General features: G+C 45.6%; 1 protein-coding gene across 2 annotated transcripts in view; it reads left to right on the forward strand.

Annotated features, from left to right (window-relative positions):
* Positions 1–27,284, forward strand: part of LOC147728640 (palladin-like) — a 407,759-nt gene that overhangs the window by 34,949 nt on the left and 345,526 nt on the right. For both annotated transcript variants that reach the window (XM_086962405.1, XM_086962406.1), the window contains exon 4: positions 9,462–9,807. In XM_086962405.1, coding sequence (XP_086818531.1) covers positions 9,584–9,807 — 224 coding nt within the window. In that variant the 5' untranslated portion in view covers positions 9,462–9,583. The remainder of the gene's footprint in view (positions 1–9,461; positions 9,808–27,284) is intronic.

Here is a 27,284-nt window from a genome sequence, read left to right on the forward strand (position 1 = left end):
TGACTCTCAAGAAATGACTTCATTTCAATACAAGTTAATTGCACCCCATTGTCTGTAAGTAACGATTCTGGAAAACCATCCTTTACAAATACTTCATTTAAAAATTGTATAACAACTTAGGAGGTAACTTGTGGGACCAATTTGACTTCAGGCCATTATGAAAGTTGGTCAATTAAAACAATGGCACAGACACACATTCCCACACTTGCGTGGGTCTGGAAACTGGAGAGTGATTATGAACAAGAGTTTTTTGTGACATATCACTAATACTACATTCAATACAAGATCTGACTCTTCTTTCAATGTATCTATCAACAGCAGGCCACCAAAATTCACTCCTATCCTCCTGGCAAAAAAACAATTGAAGTTTTGGGGTTTTTCACTTCTGATCTTAGTTTTAATGGTAAAACCATAGCTGCCAAAGTTTATGTGGCTAAAGAGGGATCTTGTCTTTTGGGTTGGCCACAGCAGCGAGATTTAATGATTACATCAGACCCCAATCATCCTGATCAAGTGTTGGGTTATTCTGATTTGATCCTTCATGTTGTAACTATCCCACAACGGATTGGGAAAAAATATTCCCCAAGGTATTTTCTCCTCAGTTGGGATTACTGAAAAAGTTTGTGCACAAGATCATTTTAAAACACAATGCAATTCCCAAAGTTCATAAAGTCAGGAATATTCTGTTACTGTTGAGAGATGCTGTAAAGAATGAATTAGAAAGATTGTGCCATTTAGATGTAATAGAAGAAATGGAATCTTCTGAGTGTCTTTCACCTGTTGTTGTTGTGCACAAACCTAATGGAAAGGTTAGGTTATGTGTGGACTTATAAGATCTGAAAGCTAATGTATGGGTAAATAGACATCCCCTACCAAATATTGGCAAGATGTTTATTAAACTCAAAGAGGCCACAATATTTTCTACTCTAGATTTATCAAACGCATATCATCAGATAGCTTTATATGAAGATAGCAAACAGTATACTTCTTTCATCACATCAGAAAGTGCTGTTAGATACAAAAGGATGCCTTTTGGGCTAATATCCGCTTCCTCCGTATTTCAGAGGGTAATGCATAAATTGTTCAAGGACATTAGGAATGTTTTGTATTTTCAAGACGATATCCTTGTTTTTGGAAAAAATGCCCAAGAACACACTGAGATACTACACAAAGTTGTGTCTATTCTCCAAGACAATGGATTAACTTTAACTAAAGAAAATACTAATTTGGGGTAGACTCCGTTGATTATCTGGGTCATTCCATCAGTAAGAATGGTATCTCCCCCAAACGAAATTTGGGTAAAGCTATTGAAGAAGCTCCCGAACCACAAAATAAAGATCAGTTAAGATCTTTTTTTGGTCTGGTGAAGTACTACGCCAAATGTATTCCTACTTTTGCAGACAAAACGGTTCATATGAGAAATATTATGAAAAAACACCAAATGTTTGTATGGGATCTCAAATGTACTGATGAATTTGCCCATCTTAAAAAATGCATAGCTTCAGCACCTGCCCTATCTCCATTTGATACTGCTTGTAAATCTGTTATCATTTCTGATGCTAGCAACGTTGGTATTTGAGCAGTGCTTATGAAAAATCAAAGAGGACATCTTTTCATCATTGTATTTGCTTCAAGGCCCCAAGAGGTGCTGAAGATAAGTACTCCACACTTGAAAAACAAACACTTGCTTGTTGGTGGGGCATTGAATATTTCCGCATGGATGTGTTTGGTACTGTATTTAAAGTTAAGACGGATCATCGTCCTTTGGTAGAATTATTTACAACTAAATGTTGTGGGAAAGCGACGCCTAGAATTGCAAGATGGCAATACAAATTACTAGATTTTCATTTTAAGGTAGAATATATTCCCGGAGTAAAAAATGTACTAGCTGACTATTTGTCAAGATTGCCTGTGAAAGATGATAGTGTCATCATAGACAATGGTGAATGTGAAAAAGTTGTGTCCATATGTTAGGTGTCTAATGGGTGCATAAAGAAGATCAGTGGAGAATGGCCTGTGATAATGATGAGAATATTAGCAAAGTGATGTCTTTTGTGAGATCATCTTGGCCCAAGAAAGCTGAGTTACCTCAAAGCCTTTTACCTTTTAACCTGGTCGCACAATAATTGTCTATTCAGGATGACATTTTGATGAGGGGTTTACAATTAGTTGTGCCTAGTGACCTCATAGAAATTGTTTTGTATACGGCACACGAAGGGCATCATGGTATGACTACTATGAAGAGGAGATCGGAAATAAAGCTGCTTCATCAAGCCTGAGCTAACGGTCCTTCTGTGGAATCTGGATCACATACCCAGTGTTCCAGATTCCACCCAAGAACTGAAGGATGCCACACAAGACCAATTATTTCCTGCCGTTCAACTTGTTATTCTCAAAAGCGTGCACTGGATGTCAGCATGGTACTTTTTCTGTCCCATGTCGCTAGATTGTATTCCCAGCTTGGTTTTACAAGATGATCACCTTCATGGGTCTGCATATTACTATTCTTTTGTCTCCTCAGACCCTCCTCCTGGGTTTATTACTTTGATATTGATCCATGAGGAGAGTAGACTGTACTTAACCTGCAATTACCAGTATCCAGCAGAAGAACAAGTTACTTTGTTAACAATGTTTTTGGTGTTTACTCTATCTACCTGCATATTCCTCACTGAGCCGCCCACCTCCCGATTCTAAGAAGTATTGTTGCATACTTAATAAGGTTCCACGTTAGCTTTGTGGGCTGCATTTCTGTCACTTTCGGCAATCTTGTACTGGTGGCAGGGCTTTAAGTGGGCCGGGTCTCACCGGGTCTGAGCACCGGCAGTTTTTGAAAGGGGGGGCTCGAAACAGGTCTCTATCTGGCTCTGTTTTGTGCCCTGGCACAGGCGGTCCTTTTATTTCCGGACTGCAGTGACAGCAGTCCTATTGATGTGCACGGGATCGCACTGCTCACTTCTCATTAGTGGAGAAGTTACGGCATGACGTCATGTCAGGTGAGTGTTGTAGAGGAAATGAAATCCTTTAAAGAGAGTCATTTTCTCTCTGGATTTCCCTTCTCTTTTTTAAACTGAGGAGCAGCAACATTGTCGTGTTGTCACCAGAGCTTTAAGTGGAAACTTTTTCAATATTATTTGCAAGCCATAATTGCTGCTTATTTATCTAATGCAACTAACAACCATTGGCCGAGCCAATAGTCCTGACTTGTTGAGGGTATGATGTTACTTGTTGCATCATATATGTGGATACAATTACAGAAACAGCAAAATACAAGTCGGACGGCAAACAATGCTAAGCACATATTTTTAGCTTATGTGTTTTAAGCCACACCCTTAATTTAATTGGCCACGCCTCTTTGAGAGACCCCCCCAGTCTTTTCATCACACTTAAATCCCTGAAGGCAAAAAAGGCAGGAAGTGACATCGAAGTGCTATGGTGGCTCTATATATTGCTCTGGTTGTCACTCTGGAGAGGTATCGGAGTCATGTTAGAGCCACTTGCGCCACTCACTGGTGCAGGAGAACTGGTTGAACTTTTCCGGATACAGTCTGGTGTCTGGAGAACTTTCAAGAGTTGAGCTATCTGCAGATAGATTATCCGCCAGAAACATCCTTCCTGGACGTAAGTAGCTTGTTAGTTATTAGCACAATTTACATAGAAGCAGGTCCTGCTCCATCAAGCTGTTAACAGGAAAGAAAGGTGGCACGTGGGTACCCCGGGTGATTGTCCCAACTTCCGCACTGCAAACATTGGACCATAGTGGATGCTGCGCCCTGGGCGCGGGGGTCAGGGAGGGTGGGGGAGGAGTGTAGGGAGGGAGGATTAACAGTAACTTTACAATGTTTTCAGATTGCATTATCCTCAACGGGCAGGTCTGAGAATATGAGCCATATGGATTCCATAAAACTACTCTCAGTGTCGAGACACTAATTTGGGGTCAAAAATGTGACCCACACACTATATTTCAGGCACTTGCAACAGGCATCTGCAGTCAGCCAGCTTCATCACTTTTAAGGAGGGAAACCAAAACGTAATCTTCTTTTTCTTCTGTCAGTTCAATCTTAAATGAAGAAAATTTGTATTGAAAAACAAACAAGTCAAAGAGAAATTAGAGAAATTACGAGTATTATTTTACTGAAAAAGAGCGAGAAGCTTTAATGTCAGAGCATTAACATGTGCTGTTCTTTCAAATCAAGACCATGTATTCATTTACATCAATGAACTCACACGTGGTCATGTTAATCACACGAGTCCCTTTAGATCTCCTTATGAGAGGCTTAATAACGCCCAGTCAGCCGATAACAAGCGGTAAAACCGAACCGGAACTACAGGCAGTGCGGAAACATTCCAGGCAAACATGCCGCTGGCAGCCAAGTGGAAGACGGGCCTACTATAACTTACAGCCCTCAAAAATCGGTTCAGGAACACAGATGTGCGCAGTTATTCCGCATTTTTCAACATCCAATGTGTAATTTTGCAACCTTGAATTACCAATGCCCTCGGTATCAGTACGCAAAATAACCGCATCTGCAAATCCTGTGCACTTGTATTGAGGGCCAAGGGCCCACATGCATCAAGCATTTTTGTAGTCGCAAACGGTGCGATTCCTTAAAATCGGCCGTTTGCGAATGCAAAAGTGCTTTTTGGGATGCATGAAGCAATTTTAGAATTCGTAACATGTTTGCGAGTTCTAAAATTGCGGGTGCTTTTAAGAAGTCGCAGATGTGCGATTTCTTAAAAGCAATGCATCATTAAATTTAAAACTGTAAATTCGCAATTAGGGTGCCAAATTTACCGAGTGGTCGAACCACTCGGTAAATTTGGAAAAAGTGTTTAAAATGCTTAAAATGTTTTTTTTCCAACATTCATGTTTCACACACACATGTCCCTAGGACATGTGTGTGTGAAACATGATGCGAAAAATACATTTCAGGGGTGCATGGGGGGGGTCCTTTGGACCCCCCCCTGCACCCATGAAATTTTCAAAGTGCCACTCGCAATTCCCATTGACTCCTATGGGCCTTTTGGCCCATAGGAATCAATGGGAATTGCGAAAATTAACTTAAGAATTCGGTATTCATTTGGGATTCGGTAAAAATTGCGATTTTTACCGAATCACAAATGAATACCGAAAATAATGATGCATAGCATTTTGCACTTCTTAATTTGCGATTCCTTATTTTTCGCAAATTAGGAAGTGCAAAATGTCACAATGATGCATGTGGGCCTTTGTTCTGTAGGCTTTCCAGTTCTGTATAAAGCTAGAAAATGTTTTGTTCCTCCGGGAATCAAGTCTCCATCCTGCTTAACCTTCCGATCAATGAAATATAGGCTGGTTTTAGCACTAGCGCTTATTGGGGAAACCGATTGTTTTGTGTGACTGCTTAGTTAAAAGTAAAGGTTAAATATATTTGGGGAGAAGTTGAGAGGATACTGCTCTATCCTTAATTTTTAATTAAGAGGAAACTGCTGATGTCTTTAATTTTTGCTGTTATTTGAGCTGCTCTACTCTTTTGCACATTGCACCATGTTGGGGGCATTATTTGAACTTCTTTTGGGGCATAATACATGCTTTCACACAGAGGCGAGCGCCATTTCTATTGCATCTCCCGGGACAATTTTTTGGTGCCTTCTTCATTGGTGAGCGGCCGAGCATCAGTAGACCTGCTCCTAATCACCATACCTAAGGAGACCCACACGGCAGACATGCAGCAGATGAGCGCAGCGGGCGCGCTGCTGGTGCACCAAAGGCAAGCCCATCTGCACCCGTCCGAGCCCGGACAGCGTCCAGCACCAGCCATGCTTCCCATTCCTCTATTAATAAGGCTAGTCCCCTATCAAGAGAAGATATTTTATCCTTAAATTGTGAACCATGCCATTTAACTATGCTTTATGATCCTTGTGCTGAAAGTACCGTAGACTTTGTGTGCACGTTTTGTAGTTTCACTCCTAAAGTAACACGGTATGCTCAAGCATTGCCCTGGGATGGCGTACCCCCGCCTTCGCTGTACCTTACAAAGTGGTCAGCTTCAACGCCTGCCTTATTAATTGCAGGTCCCTCCCCAAGCACTCCACTGACAGATTGCTTTTACTATCCAATAGCATGGGATTTCATATTTTTCACTGAAACCTGGCATACGGAAGGCTCCATTCCAGACCTTGCTATGGCCATTCCTGTGGGCTGTTGGATCTTGTGTGCTAATCCAGGTGGAGACAAGATATGAGGTGGCGTAGCCATCATACTCATGGACACTTCTAAGGTCCCGTCCTCTAGGCTGGGACAAATTGGAAATATTAAAGGTCTTACCTTCTGTATCAAATTAACTCCCACATTTTCTTTCTCCAGTTTATTGATCTAAAAGCCCCCGGACTGCCCCAATAGCTGAACTGTGAACTGATCACTTCCTTGTTCTGAATATTTACGATAGTCCCGGAAACCAGTGATAGACTAGAACTACACCCGAAATGAAGAGAAACTGATGGTAGGTGACGAAGGAGTTCCTTGTGTCTTCTCTGCAATCCTCCTTTCATGCATACTCTGGCAACACTGACAGGGATGTGATCCTATTTAATCAATGTACCGCCAAGGCCTTGGATATTCCTGCACCCCTGAGAAAGCATGCTGCCAAAAGATCCAAGCCTTCGTCTACCTGGTTTTCCCCTGCCCTAACAGCAGAGAAAAACCTCTGTAAAAAACTAAAGCGCAACTGGAGGTTTTATGACCGCAATGCAAAACAGTCATAAATGGCGGATCCAAAAAACGTCGGCAAACTCACTCGCAAGAGCATTTCTCAATACGTATTGAGATAGCCACCAACTCCTCTAGGGACGTTTTTAATAGTGTTAAGTCTTTTTTTTCTCATAATGTGGTTAAGAGCGCCTTTACCCCCTTACCGAATCTCTGTACTAGGCTCTCATTTTTTTTCAATTCCACTTTCCCCGAAGAAGCTGGTACAGTAGACCTAGTGATGCTGCCTGCCAGTCACCTACTTGTTCTCTCCGAGTTCTGCCTAATATCAGAAGATGACTTGCACGATGAATTCCTGAAATGAAAATCTGGCTGTCTGGAGGACCCCTGCCACTCTCCCCCTCCCAGTCTCAGACTATCTGCACAATTTGTAAATCCTTTCACAATTTTTGAAACGCCTCTCTGAAATCCAGTATCTTTCCTGATATTTGGAAACAAGCGTTCCTGCTTCCGCTCCTGAAAAAAACTAAAACGGACCCTAGTGTGCTCAGAAATTTTCGACCGATTTTACTGCTGCCAGCTCCTGCTAAAATCTTGGAGAAGCTATTAAATCAACAATACACAAAAACCCCATCTCCTGTGGGCGGCCAACAAGTTTATATTGTGCTAATGCGCGAAAAAATGTGTTCTATCAATATCTTCTGCTGCAATATCCTTCTTATTCCTGATTTTTAAGATCTAGACAGATGTCGCCATTCATTAAAAGTATAGATCACCTTCTTCAACTTGACAGTAAACAAGGGAAACTCTCAATGTCTGTGCATTAGATCAACATTACATCAAAGAGTGAAAAAATGTGTGTGGGACAAGATGACCCCTCACGGGCGCACCACCCTCGGGGTAGCTGGTAGGTACTCACCAGGCTTAGCCCCTTTTCTCATCACAGGCAGTCATCTTGTCCCAAGAACAAAAAAGTGAAAACAAAGAATGTGTCCAAACACAAAATAAGTAAGAAAGTGTCAGAGTGCAAAGGAGCGGACAGCAGACTCACTCCCTTAGTGACAAAGAGTGAATAAAATCAACAGGCACACTTCTTGCACACCTTTATTCTTAAATTTTAGGTGTGCTCTGTTGAATTAAAAAGGGGAAAGGTAGCTATCATTACATACCCACATCCATTGGCAATGGATGTGGGTCTTTGTCACTAAGGGAGTGAGTCTGTGGGGCCTCTGCCATGGTTGTGCTGTTAGACCTGTCGGCAGCATTTGACAAAGTGGGCCTTTTCACCATGCTGAACAGATTAAGCCTACTTAGCTTTTGGGGCACAGTTCTGTCCTGGATCCGATCTTTTTTGGAAGTATGTTTGCAGCAGGTCTTCCTCCATCCTTTCTCTTCCTCTCCTAAACCCCTAGTTTGTAGGGTACCTTAGGACTCAGCACTCAGCCTGCTGCTTTTTCGCAGTCAGCGAACGGCCGTCGCGAGCACTACCTGGCTAGTGCTGCACACGTCCGTTGGCCGACGCGGCCCCGCCCACTTTTCAGAACTCCCGCACCGTGGCGGAATTTGCGCCGTGGTTAAGGAGTTAAATCACTCCACCAACTCATGTTCGTATAAATCATAACATTCAATGCCTTTTGCATAATGCACAGAAATGTAAAGGTAAAGAGACTTGGCTATGTATTGGAATAAACCTCTTACCACCACTTTACTAGATATTCTAGATTCAAAGATATTTCCCCAATTGACTGCTCTGGGACTATGTGCACTTATGGCGCTTTGTCAGTGAAGAGGCTACTGAAAGACCATCAACTTTTTCTTAGGAACAGGGGGTCCAATCATTTTTGGCTAAGGGTGATTTTTAATCAGTTTCTTCAAGTGCCCCTTTGAAATCGAAACAATGCCGGCATGGTATTATAGAATGAGTTAGCATCATCTGCGCCTGCCCGCTGACTACCGACTATTATTTACCACAATCTTGAAAAAAGCTGATAAGGGGCCACGAGGTTTAGTGCTTAATTTGTGTCCTAAAGTTAAAAGTACATACTTTTTCAACATGATTTCATAAGATCCATATTTTGCTATCACACTGTTGAGTGACTGAGTATGAGAGAGAGGAAATTTACTTGTACTGCAACAAAAATCAGCTTATCAACTTCCAGTCTTCCTCGGACTCATTTTTAATTAGTTCTCCTTGTAAATCTTCTTCTAGAACTTAGATAGGCCCCCATATCAGTGGCCAGGCGCTGCATCTCAGGTAGGTTAATTCCTTTTGTTGTGCGGGCACCCCAACTCCATAATCACGAATACTTTCTAAGGAAATCAGAGCTTCCAGGCAGCTAGAGCCTCACACCCCTACTAATCTGTGAAGCTGAATATGAAGTAAAATGGACACAAATATCTAAGTTGTTAGTAGACATCACCAAGTTCTTCACGGATAGCATCTACAATACCAAGGAACTTGCAGGCATTTCAGGGGGGGAAATTTGTTTCTCTTTACCATGAAAGATATCAAGCAATGTGTTGTGGAAAATCATGGCATCAATACAATAACCATAAAAACAGTGATATAAAAAGTAGTCATGCCTGAAAGAAGCTAGACAATGGTCACCAGATAATAAATAAAATTGCTCGAATGATGTGTGATAGCACTGTTTATGGAGAACAGAGCATATCGTTGCATTATTGTTTGCTGCATGTTCACTGATAGTGAAAGGTTATGTACAATTATTTTTCCTTTGACAGTTGTTGCGCTTGTTTCCTCTCTCTTCATCACCAGATAACCATGAAACCCCTGGGGATGACACAGCAAGAGGAGAAGAAGTCAGTGAGCGTTGCTTTACTCCTGTGTCTCCAGGTGTGGTCTTTGAGAGGAGTGTCATTGAGCTGCCCCCTAAAAACATGAGTGGGCACCTCCCACTGAACAATGCGGAGTTCCAGCTTGGTGGCCCAAGACTTGGCTTACAGCTTAACCCTGATGAACTTAAAACCAATGGCATGCACCGTAGCAATGGACTTAATGGAGTGAGTAATGGCAAATCCGACAGCGAAACATCTGGCCCTTCTCCCACCCTCCTGCTGTCACCCACCAAGGAGCCACCACCACTGCCCACCAAGCCCAAACTGTGAGTACCTCAAAGATGTTGGTAAGCTTGGTAAAACATCTTTATTTATTGCCTGGCCTTTGCAGATATGCCCTCTGCCCCAGAATTCCTGTGTATTGGAGAAATACTAACTGAAGCTGATGGTGCTTCTGGGATACTGAGGCAATGTGCTCTATGTGTATGTAGCTAATAATCTCTACTCTACTTCCTGAGAATGGACTATGTGATGAAATATAACAAGCACAAGCCCTTCGGCAAGAGCCTCCACTGTAGACCGGTGAAATCCTCCATCCCCAATTCTAATATTTGTATTTAGGATGACTACACTAATCACCACTACATGATGAGTTGTAGAGATGGCTTTATGTTTACACAAGGCACGCCGTTGGTTTCCACTCATTCTTCACAGATTTGTAGGTAGAGCACTTAGAGAATGGCTTTCTAAAAGCTTCCTTTCGCAGTCGGTTCTTGCAACAGAGAGGGGTGAGTTCGAATGCCTAACTGCAGAATATCATTCACATGTTTCTATTCTAAAGAAAGAGATGGATCAAATCTCAAAGGAGGTCTGAGTTGAGAGAGTGCTGGTAGAAGGTGTCCAATTTGATCCTAAAAGTAGGAATGGATGATCATAAAGAACCAGTAATCTATTCTCACATCAATATTTCAATGACCACAAGTTCAGACTTTCTTCTTAGTAGCAGTATTATCCGAAATGTCAGGTGGGTAGCAGCCTTAACATTTTAATTCATAGCCCCAGTCTGAATGGTTAACATGCAGTGGTATTTGTATGTACCACAATATACCAGGAAACGGGCTCTATAATAAGGCTTCCATGGAAATGGACAGACTACTCAATCGTTATGTGGCTTTAACCAAGGCTTATCAATACATTTTACTACACAAACCTTGTGATGGGTTCTCTTTGCCTTGCAGGTGCATGTGGACTTCCATTGGAGGCTTATGTTAAGATGAAACTTTAGAGATTTTTGTAGCATCCCATAATGCTGTCCGGCTGCTCCTGTTCTTTGAGGGACTATGGAAGGGACTTCTTTCCTTAATGATTGATTGTCAGCAGGTTTTAGGATCTGGCAGTGGACTGTAGCAAAAGTAACCCACAGGCGCTTGTGTCATTTACATGGAGGCCCCCCCAATCATTTTGGTCGAAGAAAGCAAATTGCACAGCCCAGAATATTACAAACACACGACAGGAAAGATGTCCATGAGGAAATTGTGTCAGGCTTCTTAGTTGTATACAGCATGTTCCCTAAAATCAGGATATTTGCAAAGTGCCTCACCTCTACTAACAGGACAATCAAGAGCAACAACTAAAAACCACTTCAGAGGTAGGAGAACATTTTAAATCATTAACTGCTGTACAGAAAATGAGCATTAATAGTATGAATCATGGTAAAAGGGAACTAAAGGAGAATGCACTAAACAGACAATACCTCTGCGCCATAATTTGTTTGGTACCACACAATTGTGTGGTACCAAACAAAGTATGGCGCGGAGGTATTTATGTTTAGTACATTCTCCTTTAGTTCCCTTTTCCCTTTATTCATTCTATTAATGCCCATTTTCTGTACAGCAGTTAATGATTTAAAATGTACTCCTATCTCTAAACTTTGCACAAACATTGAAGTGGTGAACAGCTAATACAAAATAATCATTTCTGTAGTTCAGCAGTAGAGAAAGCACCTCAAAACTTAAAAATCAAAAACAAATTGCAAATGGTTAATGTTTTGTATGTCACAAGCGGATTTGAGTGATTTCTATTTGTTGGTTCTGCACTGAGTGCGGCACAGCAATCTCGCCTGCCACCTCTGCGGTCGGTAAGGTGAAGGTGTAAAATGAGTCTCTTCCACCTGCAATGCTACAGGAACCTACATGTACACTGCACACATGTGGATGAAAGGTGTGCTGAGGTGTCACGCCTCGGCCACATGCAGAGCCGGCATACACACGGTGCTAAAAAGTCATGAGCAGCTCTTTTGCCTGAACTGAGGGATTTGAGGGCCCACAGGCCTCATTTATGAGGCCGTGCGTCACTTTTACGCTGCCGGTGCGTCACTTTTTGTGACGCACCAGTGGCGTAAAAAATGTGCCTTGTTGCGCCATATTTGCAAAGTGACGCATCTAGGTAGAGGCGTCACTTTGTAAACCCCTGCTCCACATTATACCTGCGCCAGGTATAATGTATGCAAGGGGGGCGTATTGACGCAAGGAAGGGTCGTAGAAGTGACGCAGTGAAATCTATGAGATTTCACTGCGTCACTTTTAGGACGCTGTTCCGTCAAAATCTGGCGCCTGCTTCAGAGCAGGCGTAAGACTGACGCAGGCCCTTTCACATGGGGCTTGCTTCATGTGAAAGGACGCATTGCTGGAGTTGCGTCACTTTTGTGACACACTCCAGCAATGCGTCACTTTTGTGCTTACAGATATGTCAGAAACACACAGACGTATCTGTAACTCCTTGCGACATGATGCGTCATACATTAAATATGACGCATCAGGAATGTCGCAAGGAGGGCGCAATGAGAAGTGATGCATTGCTGCTTTCACGCAGCGATGCGTCACTTTTCATAAATGAGGCCCCACGTGTTAAGTAGAGGCTACGCTACCCGATGTCCCTCCCTGCCTCCTTCTCCCCTCTTTAAGTTTAAAAGACATCCTTTTGGGGTCAGCTAATGTGGTAACCAGGGACAGGACGCTGCAGAAACTGTCACTCGTTTAACACCTGTTCCTGCAGCCCCCCCTGTGCACTGTCTCCTGCAGTCCCTCTTGCCCTCTCCTTGGTTGGGGTGACCAGAATTTTGAAGCCCAAAACTGGGACATTTCCCAAAAATAGAGGAAGGACTACAATTTACCTTCAACCCAGCGCAAAGAGGGACAGTGCTCCTTAGCACTGTCCCTTACAGAAGAATCAATAAGAACATTCATAAAATGCCATTTTTAAAGCCAGTAGCATGCCTGCTCATTAAATTGCTTTCTTATAGCAGCTGCTAACTATCCCTGCTTTCCAAAACCTAAAACCGCACCTCCCACCCTTTTCAGCCGACGCCCTCCAAAAACCGGGACATGAGCCTCATTTGCTTAGACCTGCTGGGACAGCTGTTAAAAAACAGGGACAGTCTAGGCAAATACGGTCACCCTACCTCTCCTGCAGCCCCTTCTGCCCTGTCTCCTGCAGCCCCCACCTGTCCTCTCCTGCAGCCCCTCATGCCCTGTCACCTGCAGCCCCTCCGTCCCTGTCACCTGCAGCCCCTCTTGCCCCGCCACCTGCAGCCCCTCCTGCTCCGCCACCTGCTGCCCCTCCTGCCCCGCCACCTGCAGCCCCTCCTGCCCTGTCTCCTGCAGCCCCTCCTGCCCTGTCACCTGCAGCCCCTCCTGCCCCGCCACCTGCATCCCCTCCGGCCCTGCCACCTGCAGCCCCTCCTGCCCTGTCTCCTGCGCCCCTCCTGCCCTCTCACCTGCAGCCCCTCCTGCCCCGTCACCTGCGGCCCCTCCTGCCCTGTCACCTGCAGCCCCTCCTGCCCTCTCACCTGCAGCCCCTCCTGCCCCGCCACCTGCATCCCCTCCGGCCCTGCCACCTGCAGCCCCTCCTGCCCTGTCTCCTGCGCCCCTCCTGCCCTCTCACCTGCAGCCCCTCCTGCCCCGTCACCTGCAGCCCATCTTGCCCTGTCACCTGCAGCCCCTCCTGCCCTGTCACCTGCAGCCCCTCCTGCCCCGCCACCTGCATCCCCTCCGGCCCTGCCACCTGCAGCCCCTCCTGCCCTGTCTCCTGCAGCCCCTCCTGCCCTGTCACCTGCAGCCCCTCCTGCCCCGTCACCTGCAGCCCATCTTGCCCTGTCACCTGCAGCCCCTCCTGCCCTGTCACCTGCAGCCCCTCCTGTCCTGTCACCTGCAGCCCCTCTTGCCCTGGCTTTCTCCTGCAGCCCCACTTGCCCTGTCTCCTGCGGCCCCTCCTGCCCTGTCTCCTGCAGCCCCTGATGTCCTGTCTCCTGCGGCCCTCCTGCCCTGTCACCTGCAGCCCCTCTTGCCCTGGCTGTCTCCTGCAGCGCTACTTGCCCTGTCTCCTGCAGCCCCTTCTGCCCTGTCACCTGCAGCCCCTCTTGCCCTGGCTGTCTCCTGCAGCCCCATTTGCCCTGTATCCTGCGGCCCCTCCTGCCCTGTCACCTGCAGCCCCTCTTGCCCTGTCACCTGCAGCCCATCTTGCCCTGTCACCTGCAGCCCCTCCTGTCCTGTGACCTGCAGCCAATCTTGCCCTGTCACCTGCAGCCCCTCCTGCCCTGTCTCCTGCAGCCCCTCCTGCCCTGTCACCTGCAGCCCCTCCTGCCCTGTCTCCTGCAGCCCCTCTTGCCCTGTCACCTGCTACCCCTCCTGCCCCGTCACCTGCAGCCCCTCTTGCCCTGTCACCTGCAGCCCATCTTGCCCTGTCACCTGCATCCCCTCTTGCCCTGGCTGTCTCCTGCAGTCCCTCTTGCTGTGTACATTTAGGAACGTGCTTGCGTGTGGCTTCATATGCATGTGCTTTAATGTGTCAGAGTGCATATGTGTATGTGTGTATATATCTATAGCATATGGATGTGTGCAATGACTGTGGAGAAGACACCGTAGCATTGGCTTGCATATTGGGAACTTGACACATGCACTGACTGGCATATACATTGACATACCTGGGCACATGGCATTGACTGGGTCATCCCCACAATAAGCACTTGGGGTTGAATAGCATATCATTGGCTACCCCTGTAGTCATGACGGCCGGTGTTCATGCCAAGGGCTGCAGAATGCTGGGCTACTTGGGCACATAATCTGTATGTTAAACACTGTATTGATAAGCACTACTCAGACATGGCCATACAGCGCGAGCACATGGTAAACAGTCTTCTGTTCCATTTGTTAGCAACAAGTACTGGCGCCCAGCCCGGCAGAGACCGCCACAAATTAACTACTGCTAGTATGACAGTCACTGGTAAATACGTTACTAACAGTGAAAGGGATGCTTTGATGGAACACTGCTGGGTTTACTGAAAATGACAGACAGATATTTGGGGAGGAAATAAGTGCATGTAACGAAAATGTATATTTGCAAGTAAATTCATGTATGCACTAAAATGAAAAAGTGATCTTTGGGACCACAACTGATGGACTAGGAAGCTGATGTTGGAGAACAGGCATTTATAAATCCTGATGTTTGCAGACACACTGACTTTTTTTAAGCTATTACTTTAGCTTGTTTTTAACTGGAAATGACAAGCAGGTACATTGGGATAAAATTAGAGTATATTCAAAGAGTGTTCCATGCTGATTTGGCGTGCTTTTCAAGGGTGATTGTGGGGACGCGGTGATCATATGACATAATTTCCTTAGTTGCAGACAGCACTTTGTTGCGGCTGGAGTGGGTGTTTTGTGACTCACGAGGCAGCATTTCACAATCCGAGTTTGTAGTGTTTTTAAATTCATTCTACATGAGATCAGAACCTTAAGGATTGGGGCGAAATAGCTCTATAGAGCCTTTGACATGTTTCTAGCTTTAGGGAGTTATTCCATGCCATACTCTGGTATATTGTGCTCTGTTATCATTTGTATAGTGCTGAATGGCCATGCTATGGCCTCACAGCACTGTTGGACACAACAGTGCACGCTTCAAGGAGCTACACTCGGGAGAATAGACCATGTGGAAGAGACTAGTGCCTAGAAGTCAATGTGCGCACAACTGTGCGTTCCATTGGGTAACAGACACCATCCACCAGAACACATTACATAGAACACGGAGAACACAGCTAAAACATGTTCGGATACTATAGCTTTGTATTACCTAGCTCCCAACAGTAACAGACATAACCATTAACAGTCACAACAGAAAAGCTTTAAACAGGGCAATGTGTACACGCCACACACAGAGGCACCATACAGACCTCACTCAGCTTGTGCGATCTAGGTAACATTCCTAATCCATCATCCCAGTATCTGCTAATCAGATTATGTGACTGAGTCTCCATTTGGGAGGGCAGAATATGAAAACGAAGGACTTCATGCGGGGATTCAGACGTTTGCCCCATAGGTTGCTTGCACAGCTTTGCGGTAAGTGCAGAACCAATTCAGGGAACTCACTAGGATTCATGCATGTGACCTGCAAATTACTCGCTGTGCTCAGCAGCAAGTGTTTTAGCTATCAGGGCTACTTTATGAAGATTAAAACCTGTGACCAGCAGATTATAGGCAGATCTCTGTACTGTGCATTACTCAGCTGTGACATATAATCAGTTATGGAGGGTGACAGAATGAGGCAACGAGCGCCATCTAAAACATGAATACATGTGTTTGTGTGTCAATATCTGACCCTAAATAGATTGGAATCATGTGTACAAATAGAAATATGCAAAGTGGCAAAACCGGTCTCTGTAGCAGTGGTGGACAACCACTTCACATGCTGACGAGGCCCTATGACCTCACAACACGTCATTATCACTTCTCCCTGTGCCTCTTCCTCTGTTTACCTCTGGCTAGGGTCTGCCAGCACACGAGGCACTGGAGGGTTTTAAGGGGGGGTTGATTCTTAGCCCAGCAGGTCCTGGGTAAGTGGTCTGGCCTGAGGCTGTGGGGCTGCTCTGTGTCTGGTTGAAGGGAGGCCACCGCCTTCACTGTCTATTATTACTTTAAGGTATAAATCTTTTTGTGAACAGTGCGAACAGCTGCAGCCTTGTCTTCCATCAGACAGCTGTAGGGGAAGGGCCTGTCTGATCTAGGCTGGTTACTTCTGCACACTTAGCAAGTAGTAGATGAGTGCACTGGCCGTGAAAGAGAAGAGGTGTTGCTACAGGAGTGGTGGTTTGAGGATAGGATTGTTCTGGGAGATCCTGTTTCATCCTGTGGGGTTGGAGGTGTTTACTTGTGGAGCACATTGATTGCAGTACAATTGTTTGCCCTGCATATCTGGTGTATTATAATGAGGGATGGGTTAGTGTTAAGGGTCAATGGGACTCCCCAGTTTTCTCAGCAGACATACTGTTTTATAATGTGGTGAACTGTTATGTGAGGGGATCAATAAGCTGATTAAGTGACATAAAATTGGCTCCTTCCTACCGGGATAAAATGTTAAGGTTGTGTTGTGCCAAGAACCCACCTCAGAAAGTAGGATAGGTAAAAGCAGAAGGTAAATCGAAGATAGATGACCTTTAAACAGAAGGTGTGTTGCATTATAGGTATCTAACCACATTCAACCCATGGGAAGCGCCTCTGGTCTTATAGGTGCTAGGCTCCCTTTGCAGATCAAAGGCAATTGCAGTTGCACTGGTGGTAGAAGGAGACGCAATTCTGTGGCACTTGAGCCAACGACAGTACTCACTCTACTCTAACTAATGCTTCATATAACAAACTAACTGCAGTAAAATCCTCAAAAGGAGCAAATCGAGAGGCAAAAAAAGTGATTGAGAAAATATTGAAAGGTTGGCAATATTGTCAAGGAGAATGCACAGAAAAGGAGGATACAAGTTCCTCTACTTATACCATGTTTACAAATTCTTCCTCAAAGAGAAAAGCAAGGACTCCCAAACTCCTGGCGTTGCCTTATCATCATCAAACATTAATATTAAGGTCGACAAGTTGCAGCCTTATTCGGCACCCCGAGGTATAGATCCAAGCTTGCAGGTACTCGAGTAAACTATCCTATCTCCTTTTATGCCCGCTCTATTTCTGCACCTCGCCTGTTTCAACAAACCTCACAGGTGTCTGCGTCACCCACATCATGTTGGGACTGCGAAACCTCTAAGCGCCAAGGCATCGGATGTATGGCAACTTACACAGCATCCCAGTGGTCATCACTCAGTTTACCTACAAGTAATATCATAAAAGAAAAAAGAAAAATGGTAGCGAAGAATGACGTCGTTTTGAACACAAATTCTGGATTCACGGAATAAGACTACTATCACCAAGGTCCCCTACAACTTTGGAATGAGTCACTGGACACCCTGCAGGACAAGAACTAGTCCTTGCTGACCCTGCTGCGACCGTGCGGCATATTCAACTAGGTCAGAAGAGTATGCAGCTTCAACTGGACTGAACCAAACCATTGTCGAATTCAAGGGATAAGAAATCTAATAAGGACCAATAAACAGCATTCTGAGCACAAAATACTCCAGTCTGCGATTTCTTCTTTCATAGAAGCCCTAGTGAATGCCACGTCCTTCTAATTGTATTCCTCCTCCATTGTTCCCTGAAGGAACCTGTGCAAAGACATGGTCATACTGTCTTTGCCTTTCTCCCTTTGCATCCTGTTTGCTGAAGGATCCCGACTCTGAGGCTGGCACCAGTGCTTAATAGGTCAAGTAAGTGCCAGGGCCCTCATACGGAGGCCACTGCAGCCTACACCACCCAAGGCCTCTGTCAGCCCTGCCAATGACGGTGTTGCGGTTTGTAGGTGACTGAGCCAGGGCGGGCCTACGGAACGATTGTGTTCTTTGGCGACCTCCTCACCGGACACCAGTTCGAGTTTGTAATTTATATGAACTTGTGAATGTTCTCTCGCATTTGAGGGAACACTCTTCACATACAATACAGGAGAGGTACGGATCGATTTGACCTGCCCCCCTGTTGGGATAATATTTCTCCGAAGTACGGTGGTACCCAGAGTGACACCGAATGCGACGGTCCTGAAGAAGACCGGAGTGACCTTACAGGCGCATACAGAGCGGTCGAAACATGTTGACTCTGGCAGTGGTAGGAGGGATGCCTTGAGGTTCCTAATTACTTCTTAGAGGCTTATTCCCATCCTTTTCATCTATTTTTTAACCCTGGTAGGGGTGTCAAGGAAAGTTTAATAAAGGTTGTATTCTGGTTGACACCTTTAATCAGTTTTAATCACTCCTCATACTGCACTGTCGTGTTAAGAGAAATTTTTTCCCCTCCCTTATGCTCCGCCCTGTGTGGGGTACACCAGGGCGTATTGTAAGCAGGCCCGATGATGAAGCATGTCACATACCTTGGTATGTGAGTGAGGGCAGTTTTTTCAAATAGAGTGATTTGCCCTATCGGGGCCCTCTCTGTTTTGTTGTGCATATATGTATTTTTATGTTACCTACTCTATCCACCCCTTATGTGTGTACAATGACAGTACCAAACCAGCTACTAATCATCACACTCATACAAGTGTGACATTTCAGACTATTCCAGGCCGCCAAAGCTATAAGATTAGCAAGGGCAGCAGGTATCAGTCATTTTAAACGTATATTGAATTAGTAAACAACTGTTGTTGTACTCACTGTAAATCAGAAAAACAACCCACCCAAAATGGGCGGGGTCCGTCAGCCATCGGCCGACGGCAGCACTAGCGAGGTAGTGCTCCTGTCGGCCAATGGCCGACGGCAGCACGCAAGGGGTTAAGATCAGCAACAAGAAGAAAAGCTGAAGTTGTAGACAGTCTGTTTTGGATGCAGCATTTGAGACGGAAAGATCCAAGCTAGACTGATGATGAGGATGAATGATGATTGGGCGGGCGCTAATGGTGATGCTGACCTAGCCCAATAAAACAAAGGGCTACAAATGGAGGTCAGACGTGTTCCAGCAGCAAGGATTGGTCTTCTGGCTTCAGTTGGGCCCTCTATCAATCCCCAGTGATGGGCAGCCACAGACAGCCTCTGTAATGATGTTTCAGAGCTCGCGCCAGTTCCACGCGCTCCAGAGTTCAGGCTGACTCTGGGCGCGCGCTGCTCCTATGTCTTCCTTCAGGCATTGCTTCATGTCTGCGTGAGATAGACACAACAGCTCCGGGGTTATTAGGAGGAGAAGTGGTTTCGGCAGAGGGTTGAAGGGTGACATCATGGTCTCTTTCGGCCAGCGCTCATGTCCAAGAGCAGCGGAATCAGCCAGGATATGTGAACTGAACTTTGAGGTGATCCGACAAGGGAAAGCACCCTTGATTGACGCAGAACCATTAAGCACTTAAAATAGACAAATCACCACAGCTCGCCTTGTGCTTTAGAGATGCATTCAAGCTGTTGTCACTCCTTTAGGATTAGATGAGTGAGGCCCGATGACCTAACCCACCTTGCAAAGACAACTCAAAGTTTACCTGTCTAGCTCAGCGCAGCCACGATGGAAAGAGCGTCGACTAGAGCAAGGTAACATGTGTCGCATTTCGTCCCATCTGGGACTTCTTCAGAGCATTAATGTATCATAAGTATATTTCACAGGTTCTCCATGTCAGGCTTTGATGTGTTGAGAAAATGGTGCAAAAAGTAATGGGATAGGTGCCTCCCAAATGTGTGGTTGTGACGTCCAGTTAAAAATTTCTATTCTATTTCATCCCAGATGGGACGAAACGCGTCGGCTTTCGATTCTGTGCCATGATTTTAAGAAACATTCACTGAATAAAAGAACAAAGAATAAAAAGAAAATATTTTTCGAGAAATTACGACTTACAACGTCATTTATTTGGGAGATACCATTTCCACCTTTGTTTTGATGGTCTATGGACATTGCCTTGGGGTTCTCTTTCTCCATCATTGGAGACGTAGGAGGGTCACATCTCTGTCTCGCTGCACCACACATGGAATCTTTCTATATAACCTTCATACTTTTTTGACTGGTGCAGGATTTTGGTTGCCTTGACCCTTTTTTGTGTGTGTGTCCTTATCATGTATGCCAGGGAGTACTTTATCCCATGTAATACATGGTCACACCTTCACCTTTCCCACAAACCACTTAAACTTGGTGCGTAACCCTTTCATATGAAAATGCAAGCATGTAGGCGAAAAAGGAGGAATACAAGCTTCTAGTGCAAAATTAAACACATCAAAAACATGTTAAATATTTGTTGCACACAAGTATTAGAAACAGTTCAATACAAGTCAGTAGCTTGAAAGGGTAGAAACATGCAGACAGATTCTAGCTTTTCTGCATCTAAGGAGTGCAAAAATTAAATATTCTTTCTGCTTGTCATTGTAAGCTATTAAAATAGAGCAGAAGAAAGAAAAGCAACGTTCTGTTTATTGCTTTAAACAGCTACTTTAATTATGCTCTGGGACATGACCTGCCTTTCACCTCCCTGCTGGCTCTTATAATAGTCGAGTTCTGACATCTTTATAATTGGCAACTTGAGCCATCACAAGTCGGGGATTATAAAGAACTGCCGTTTATACAGGGATGACAGAATACCTTGTATTATAAAGAAAATCAGCAGAAAACAAATGACACATGAAACATCTGTAGACAACAGACAACTTGAAACATATGGGGCGAAATATAGACACGCTGGAGAATGTGTCTGGAGTTTCGAAATGTACACATCACCCCTGGCCTATTCCTGTGTGTTTGCTTGGTCTGCCTCTGTCGACTGCCATGAGGGCTCGCACCAGCCTTTTGCTGTTTTGTTAGCAGGCGCCATGTGTGCTTTTGAGCACGCTGTGGCCTTGCCTGAACTAGGCATTTTTAAGGCCCTGTTAAGGGAGCTCAGGATTCCTGTTACATATGTCCCTACATGGAAATAAGTCCCAGGGGGCAGAAAGTTACAGACGTGCACTGTTTTTGGAAAACTGGACGCCTTTCCCACACAGCTGAGATGATGCACAAATGGAAACTGAGAATCTGGACCCGTCACCTGTCTCCGTTGCCCACCTTTTTGTTTCCCCCGTCTCCGTTCCCCACCTTTAATAAAGAGGTTTTATTCCCCTAAACCTTGATTTTGTATCCGGGCCTAGCGGTGGACTGGCTGTAAAGCTGCCTTGTGCAGAATTTCATTAATGACTTATAGGCCACGATTAAAATTTGGGAGGAAGGAAGGAAGGGAGTGAGTGCGCGCGTCCTCGCCTGCCTGCCGGTCGACAGAAGCAGCAGACAGCCGGAAGAGAGGAGGGGCCGGGGCACTGGGCTGCTCTCTGCGTCCAGACTTGTAGGACTCTGAAGCGCAGCGCCGGCATCCTTTCCTCTGCAGGAGTCACTGCTGCGCTGGAGCATGGTGACGGAAATACCGCCGGCGGAGAATCCGCCAACGGAATTTACGCTTACGGGGGAAATAGCACTTCCACCAGGGTTGGATTGGGATTGAAAATCGGCCCGGGCACGACCCCAAAAAAATCAGCCCACATTTGCATAATCACTCCTCAAATCACTGCTTTGGCGTAATGTTATAAAAAAAACTTTAGGAGTGGAGGGGGGGAGGGTTAAAAAAATGCACGCGTTAGTTTACACTTGTGACACAAGTGACGTCACTTCTACTGCACACATTAATAGGCCGGCCAGCGAGACAAAGGGAGTGTGATACCTCTGCCTGTTGCTATAAACTGAGGTAATGGGCGCCCATCTGCACCCAGAAAGGCCACTCAGACACCCACTGGGCCACTGGCTGTATTCGAACAATAGAGACAGCGCCCAAATGGCCCCCCAGACTGCTCAAAAAAGCAGCCCACAGCTGAACTCGGACACCGGCCCCTCGGGCATTGCCCGAATGCCCGCATTACCAATCCGACGCTGACTTCCACTGCTGTTGAGAGGATTCAACGTTGGTGCTCGAGTCGGGGTACCACACGGGTGGACGGCGTCCCCCCACTTATTTTGCCAGGAGCTCGATTACTGGAGCAAATGGAGCCACACATTCACTCGCCTTTCTGGGGCGAGATCAGAGCTCATTCAAAATGCTGCTCACGCGCTGGCTTCTCTGATGCAATCGCATCTAAGGGGTGAGCGTGGGGAAGCAATGAGTCTGATGGTGCAAGCCACCTTTCGTGACGTCACTTCCTGTTGTGATGTCAGCGTCCTCCCACTTTTTTTAGGACTTGTGCCCTGTTCAACGTCACTAACTTGTCTGAATTAGGCACTTCATCCATACCACCATGGCCTTTTTGTGCCGTTCTTCTGGTGATTGAGATCTAAGAAATGCACATAGCAGCGGGCCACGTGGTTTCGTTTCGCTGCAATTCCATGCAACTAAAAGTGCTCCTTCTGGAGCAACATGCTGGCCTTCTCCCTCCCACCACGTCACTGCCTCCCCACAGACTCTTCAGGGTTAACAGAGTGCTGACTACAGTACAGGTGAATTGACAATACATTTTACATGACTTTGCAAAGACCCCGTGCAAGGCCCTCTATAGCCAAGGATCTGCCTACATCAACCATCGACTGAACTTCCACCAACCCTCTAGACACCTGTGCTTCTCCTCGCACACACCTGTGCATCCGTTGCACCCGTAGCGGTGGCCGCTCCTTTTACTACATAGCTGCCAAGACCTGGGACGACCTTCCCCTCCGGCTTGTACGGCCCACTGGCAAGCAGACTTCAGAAAGAAACTCAAGACGTGACACTTTGATGGAGACATAGCGCCCAGATACCTCAAGGGATGACAGTGTTGCGCTTTACAAATGCTGTTGATTGATTGATTGTGAGACAGTCGGAAGGGAAATCAACGAAATACAACAACAAAAATAGAAAAAATACTACTGATCTATCAACAATGCTAGAATGCTGTGTGCAGTGAGTGCTTAGCTACGAAAACAGGAATCGTAGCACTGTACATGAATAAGGAATTTTTGGATGGTTGCGAACAAGAGCGGGATCCGGGATGCAAGGGCATGGGGTTAGAGTGGAGTCAAGAGGACATAATAAATACATTATGCATATTAAGTGGAAAAGCCTCAGGTGAGGTGTTTGGGGACCTTTGAGCACATGAAGGAGCTCCTCCTTAAAAGACCTGTGTGACTGCAAAGTCAGATGAGAGATACACTGTCAAAGGACGTTTGGTGGACAGTTAACTCTTCCATCTACGTTATACCATGAGTGAGAGTTCAGTGGGCTCAAAATAAACTTTGATTGGCACCTCCTCGACCAGTGATGTGGTTGACCTAACAGCCGAAGTGAACCAGTATCAACATTACAAACTTGTTGAGCCTCTTTGGGCTCTCCTGTCTCGTACGCCACTTTGAGGACTAGGACAGAACTTCACTGTGCATTTTTGCCTTAGGACCAGCATAACTGTAGCTTGTCTGAAGAGATGTTCCTTCATCACCCTTTGCTTTGTGATTAGTGAAGATTCTCTAACAGGTGTGCAATATTTGCCCTCACTTGATTTTGATAAAGCAGAAATTCTCTGAGGCGATTGCTTTCTTAGCCTACACATCATGTGCAGTAATTCACAGTAACGCACTCGGACCCAGCTCGAAGGCCCAATATCACTGAAATGATGAGGATTCTGATGGGGACGCAGATCATTGCTTCCGTTCACTCAGAATAGACCGTTAGGTCTGTTGGAGGGCCGCACAACGTGACCTCCATCTTCTCTCATTCTCCGTAAAAGAGAACTTCATTTTGCCTTATCCAAGCCCCACCTTTTGAACATTTCAGATTACTGTACAAAGAGAACCCTCAGCTGAGTTAAGCAGGTATTTAAAATTGTAAATACCCTTGTAATTTAAGGATGATTTCCAAAGAGACAGCCTTTTCCAGGCTATGCTTTTTATAGAAAGCTATGGTGTATTATATGGTTGTTAGGGTGACAAAACTGCTTAACCATCCAGTTTGATGGGAGAACATTTGCATTATTAAATCAAGAAACACTTCGGCTTTAATACCTATCAGCACCCAAACTGGAACTCAGCATGCCAGACTGAAATGTTGAAAACTCGTTAGACAATCAAAAAGCTTCATTTGCAATAACCAGCAGAGTAGACCAGGCCATAAACCTTCTATGGTTGCCACCCTCCTATCCCCCCAGCAAATGTTGATCGGCCCTTTCGTGGTGGACTTCAGCTTGCCGCCTCCTTTGTAGTTTTTCCTGAATCAAGTTCAACCCACTTTAGCCCCTGAGTGATAATAGCAGCTATACAGTGTATGAAGCCAGGCCCTGCAGCCAACCCTGGCTTTACACGGAGGTAGGACGTGGACATTGAAACTTGGCCACTTGATTGAAGTTGTATGTCTGTGTATACATATATACACTACGCTCAAATCTGTAAATGTCTGTGGCTCCAACGGACTGCGAAAACGGAGAGAATGAATCAATTATTTTGCCCTGTTTGGAACTCCACCGAGTATGTGAGGGCCTGTAGGGATGAACCTTGCCTTCTGCTGGGAGCTGCCCCTTGAATGTGGAAGCTCCCGGCCATAGTGGAGAAATAAAGTGGGGACATACCAGAGGACTATTCTTTTCCAGTGCAAGAGTCTATATTGATGAAAGTATCAGGAACTGATTGGTCAGCTCCGCCATGAGGGCTTTGTTTGGTGGTGAAACCTATCAATCGTCGCTTAGGTGGTGGTCTGTGGATTTCTGAGGACCCAGGGCAACCTTTTCTTGTGTCGGAGGATCCTCCCCTTGGAACCTTTTTTGGTTTAGTAGATTTTAATATTAATTACTATCGGGGAGCGATTTAGAAGCAAGATTGTGAAGCTGTCCCCGATCTCAGCTCTTCTAGGGTGCTGAAAGCTCTTGAGAGGCAGGAAGTGCCGTTTCAGACCGCTGCCGCCTGCGCAAACCGGGGAAAAGGCCCAGTTCAAACCACTTTCCTTGGTGACTAGTGCGCTCGTCCAGGTATCGCAGCTGCACCCAGGACTGTCACCAGGTGAGTCAAGGTTATCATTATGCCCCAACCCTGCTCTAGTGACAGGCGACACAGAAATATACCGGCAGGAAGGGTGGAAAGGGAGAGGGGGCCAGCGGTCAGCACACAGTGGAAGCGTGCGGCGGGGGGGGATAATGAAAAATTGAAAAATCACGTACCTCATGCTGCAGCCGGCATTGCGCTCCTCTGCTGCAGTTTCTGGTCAGCATCACAACTCACATCCAATCCCTGCACTGCTCTCAAGCTTGAGAGCAGCGTGGGGATTGGCCTGAGCAGTTTGGAAAGACACTCGCTCAGGCACAGTGAGTGTGTGTGTTTCAACAACCCGGCTTTACAATACAGCCGGGTTGAAGAGACCTAACGGCGCATGTCAGTTTCGCTGGCCGACCAAACTGACATGCGCAATTACAAGTGCACGTACCACTCCTCCTCCGCCCTCCCAGGGCCTTGCCATGCCCCTGCCTGCACATGCTGGCTCAGAGCTAGCATCTAAAAAAGAAAACATTAGTAGGATATTGTTTTGTTTTCCACCTACTGGCTCTGAGCCAGTGGGGTGACGCTCCTCCGCCATTGTGGAGGGGCCGCCGCTGTCCTGCTCTTTTGCATGGCTCCATGCTGCTGCTTCAAAATCTATTCATAGATCTTAAAAAGCAAGCCAGCCTATTTTATGACGATACAGCTATCACAAAAATAGCACTAGTTGGTGTGCGATGCTGGGGGCAGGATTTGACACTTTCTTTCGTTCTATCCGGTGCTGGATGCACCCGGCATAAAAGGAAATACCAAAAGTTATTAAAAAGCGGAAGACTTATTGAAGAGTAAAGATGTAACTATTGAATTTAAGTAAATATCTGCTCTCTCAGCCCACTGATTTCAACCAAGTGACCAAATAATACGTTAAAAGTAACTGGACAGAGTAATATTTTAATATAATGTGAGAGATTATCAGCAGATTGCAGTACGAGCTCAAAAGGCGGACTATCGAAAAACTGGTGAGCGCAGAAAGATATGCCTGTACCTGTCACCAGATAGACAATAATAAATAAACATGGCCAGGCTGCAACCTGTAAAAGCATTGTTCAAAATGGTGTTTGTAAATCATTTTACGTAAGTTGTGTATTTACTTTGAAATTTAGTGGCAGTAAAATAAAGTGTACTCTATTACATTCTGTTGAATACATGCTATAATCAATAATTAAGGTGAGTGGTTTCCGGTTAAAGTTATGGATTCACAGACTAGCAAATTTAGTGTATGTTTGAGATCGAGGCCAAAGTTTAACAAAAAAGGGGTTTTGGGTTGGGGAAGGGTAGAATGCTCGAAGATGAAGGGGTTGGGTAGAACAGATTAAAGTTTAGCTTTTCAGGAGCTTCAGAGAAATATCGAGATTGGAACAGAGTACCCGAACTGTAGATAAGTACTGGTACAATTTAGTAGTCAAAATAAAGGTAGATGAACTCAGATTCCGCTAGTCTCTGCACACTTGGACCTCTGGTGTGTTGGTGAGTTGTTCTGTACAAAAACAACAGTTGATGGACAGAATGCAGAACAATAACAATATCATACATCCACCCCAATACAGAGATCTGGGCCTAAATCCATAGTTTTTTTTGTGTGTGTGGGTTTTTTCTATACAGCCTGCATTATCTTGACCGCGTGATGCTGCAGTACCGGATTGGCTCCCCGCTGGCCCTCAGGGGAGACACAAAAGAGAATAAACACGTTACATGAACTCATAGAGCATATTTCATCCCCCTTGTTATTTCTGGCTTCCAGCGTGCCCTTGGCATCCTTGCTGCGAGCTCGGTCCAGGGGTCCACTTAGCCTGCTCTTTTGTTAGCTTCTCTCGTCCCCCTTTCATGTCTTGCTTACTTTAGTGAGTAGGATAATACAAGCATTGCTGGACATACTTCCTCTGACTAGCCCTGACCGTGGGCCTGGGTTCCAGTGC

This window comes from Lissotriton vulgaris, chromosome 3_1 (genome assembly GCF_964263255.1).
Source record: "Lissotriton vulgaris chromosome 3_1, aLisVul1.2, whole genome shotgun sequence".
Taxonomy (NCBI): domain Eukaryota; kingdom Metazoa; phylum Chordata; class Amphibia; order Caudata; family Salamandridae; genus Lissotriton; species Lissotriton vulgaris.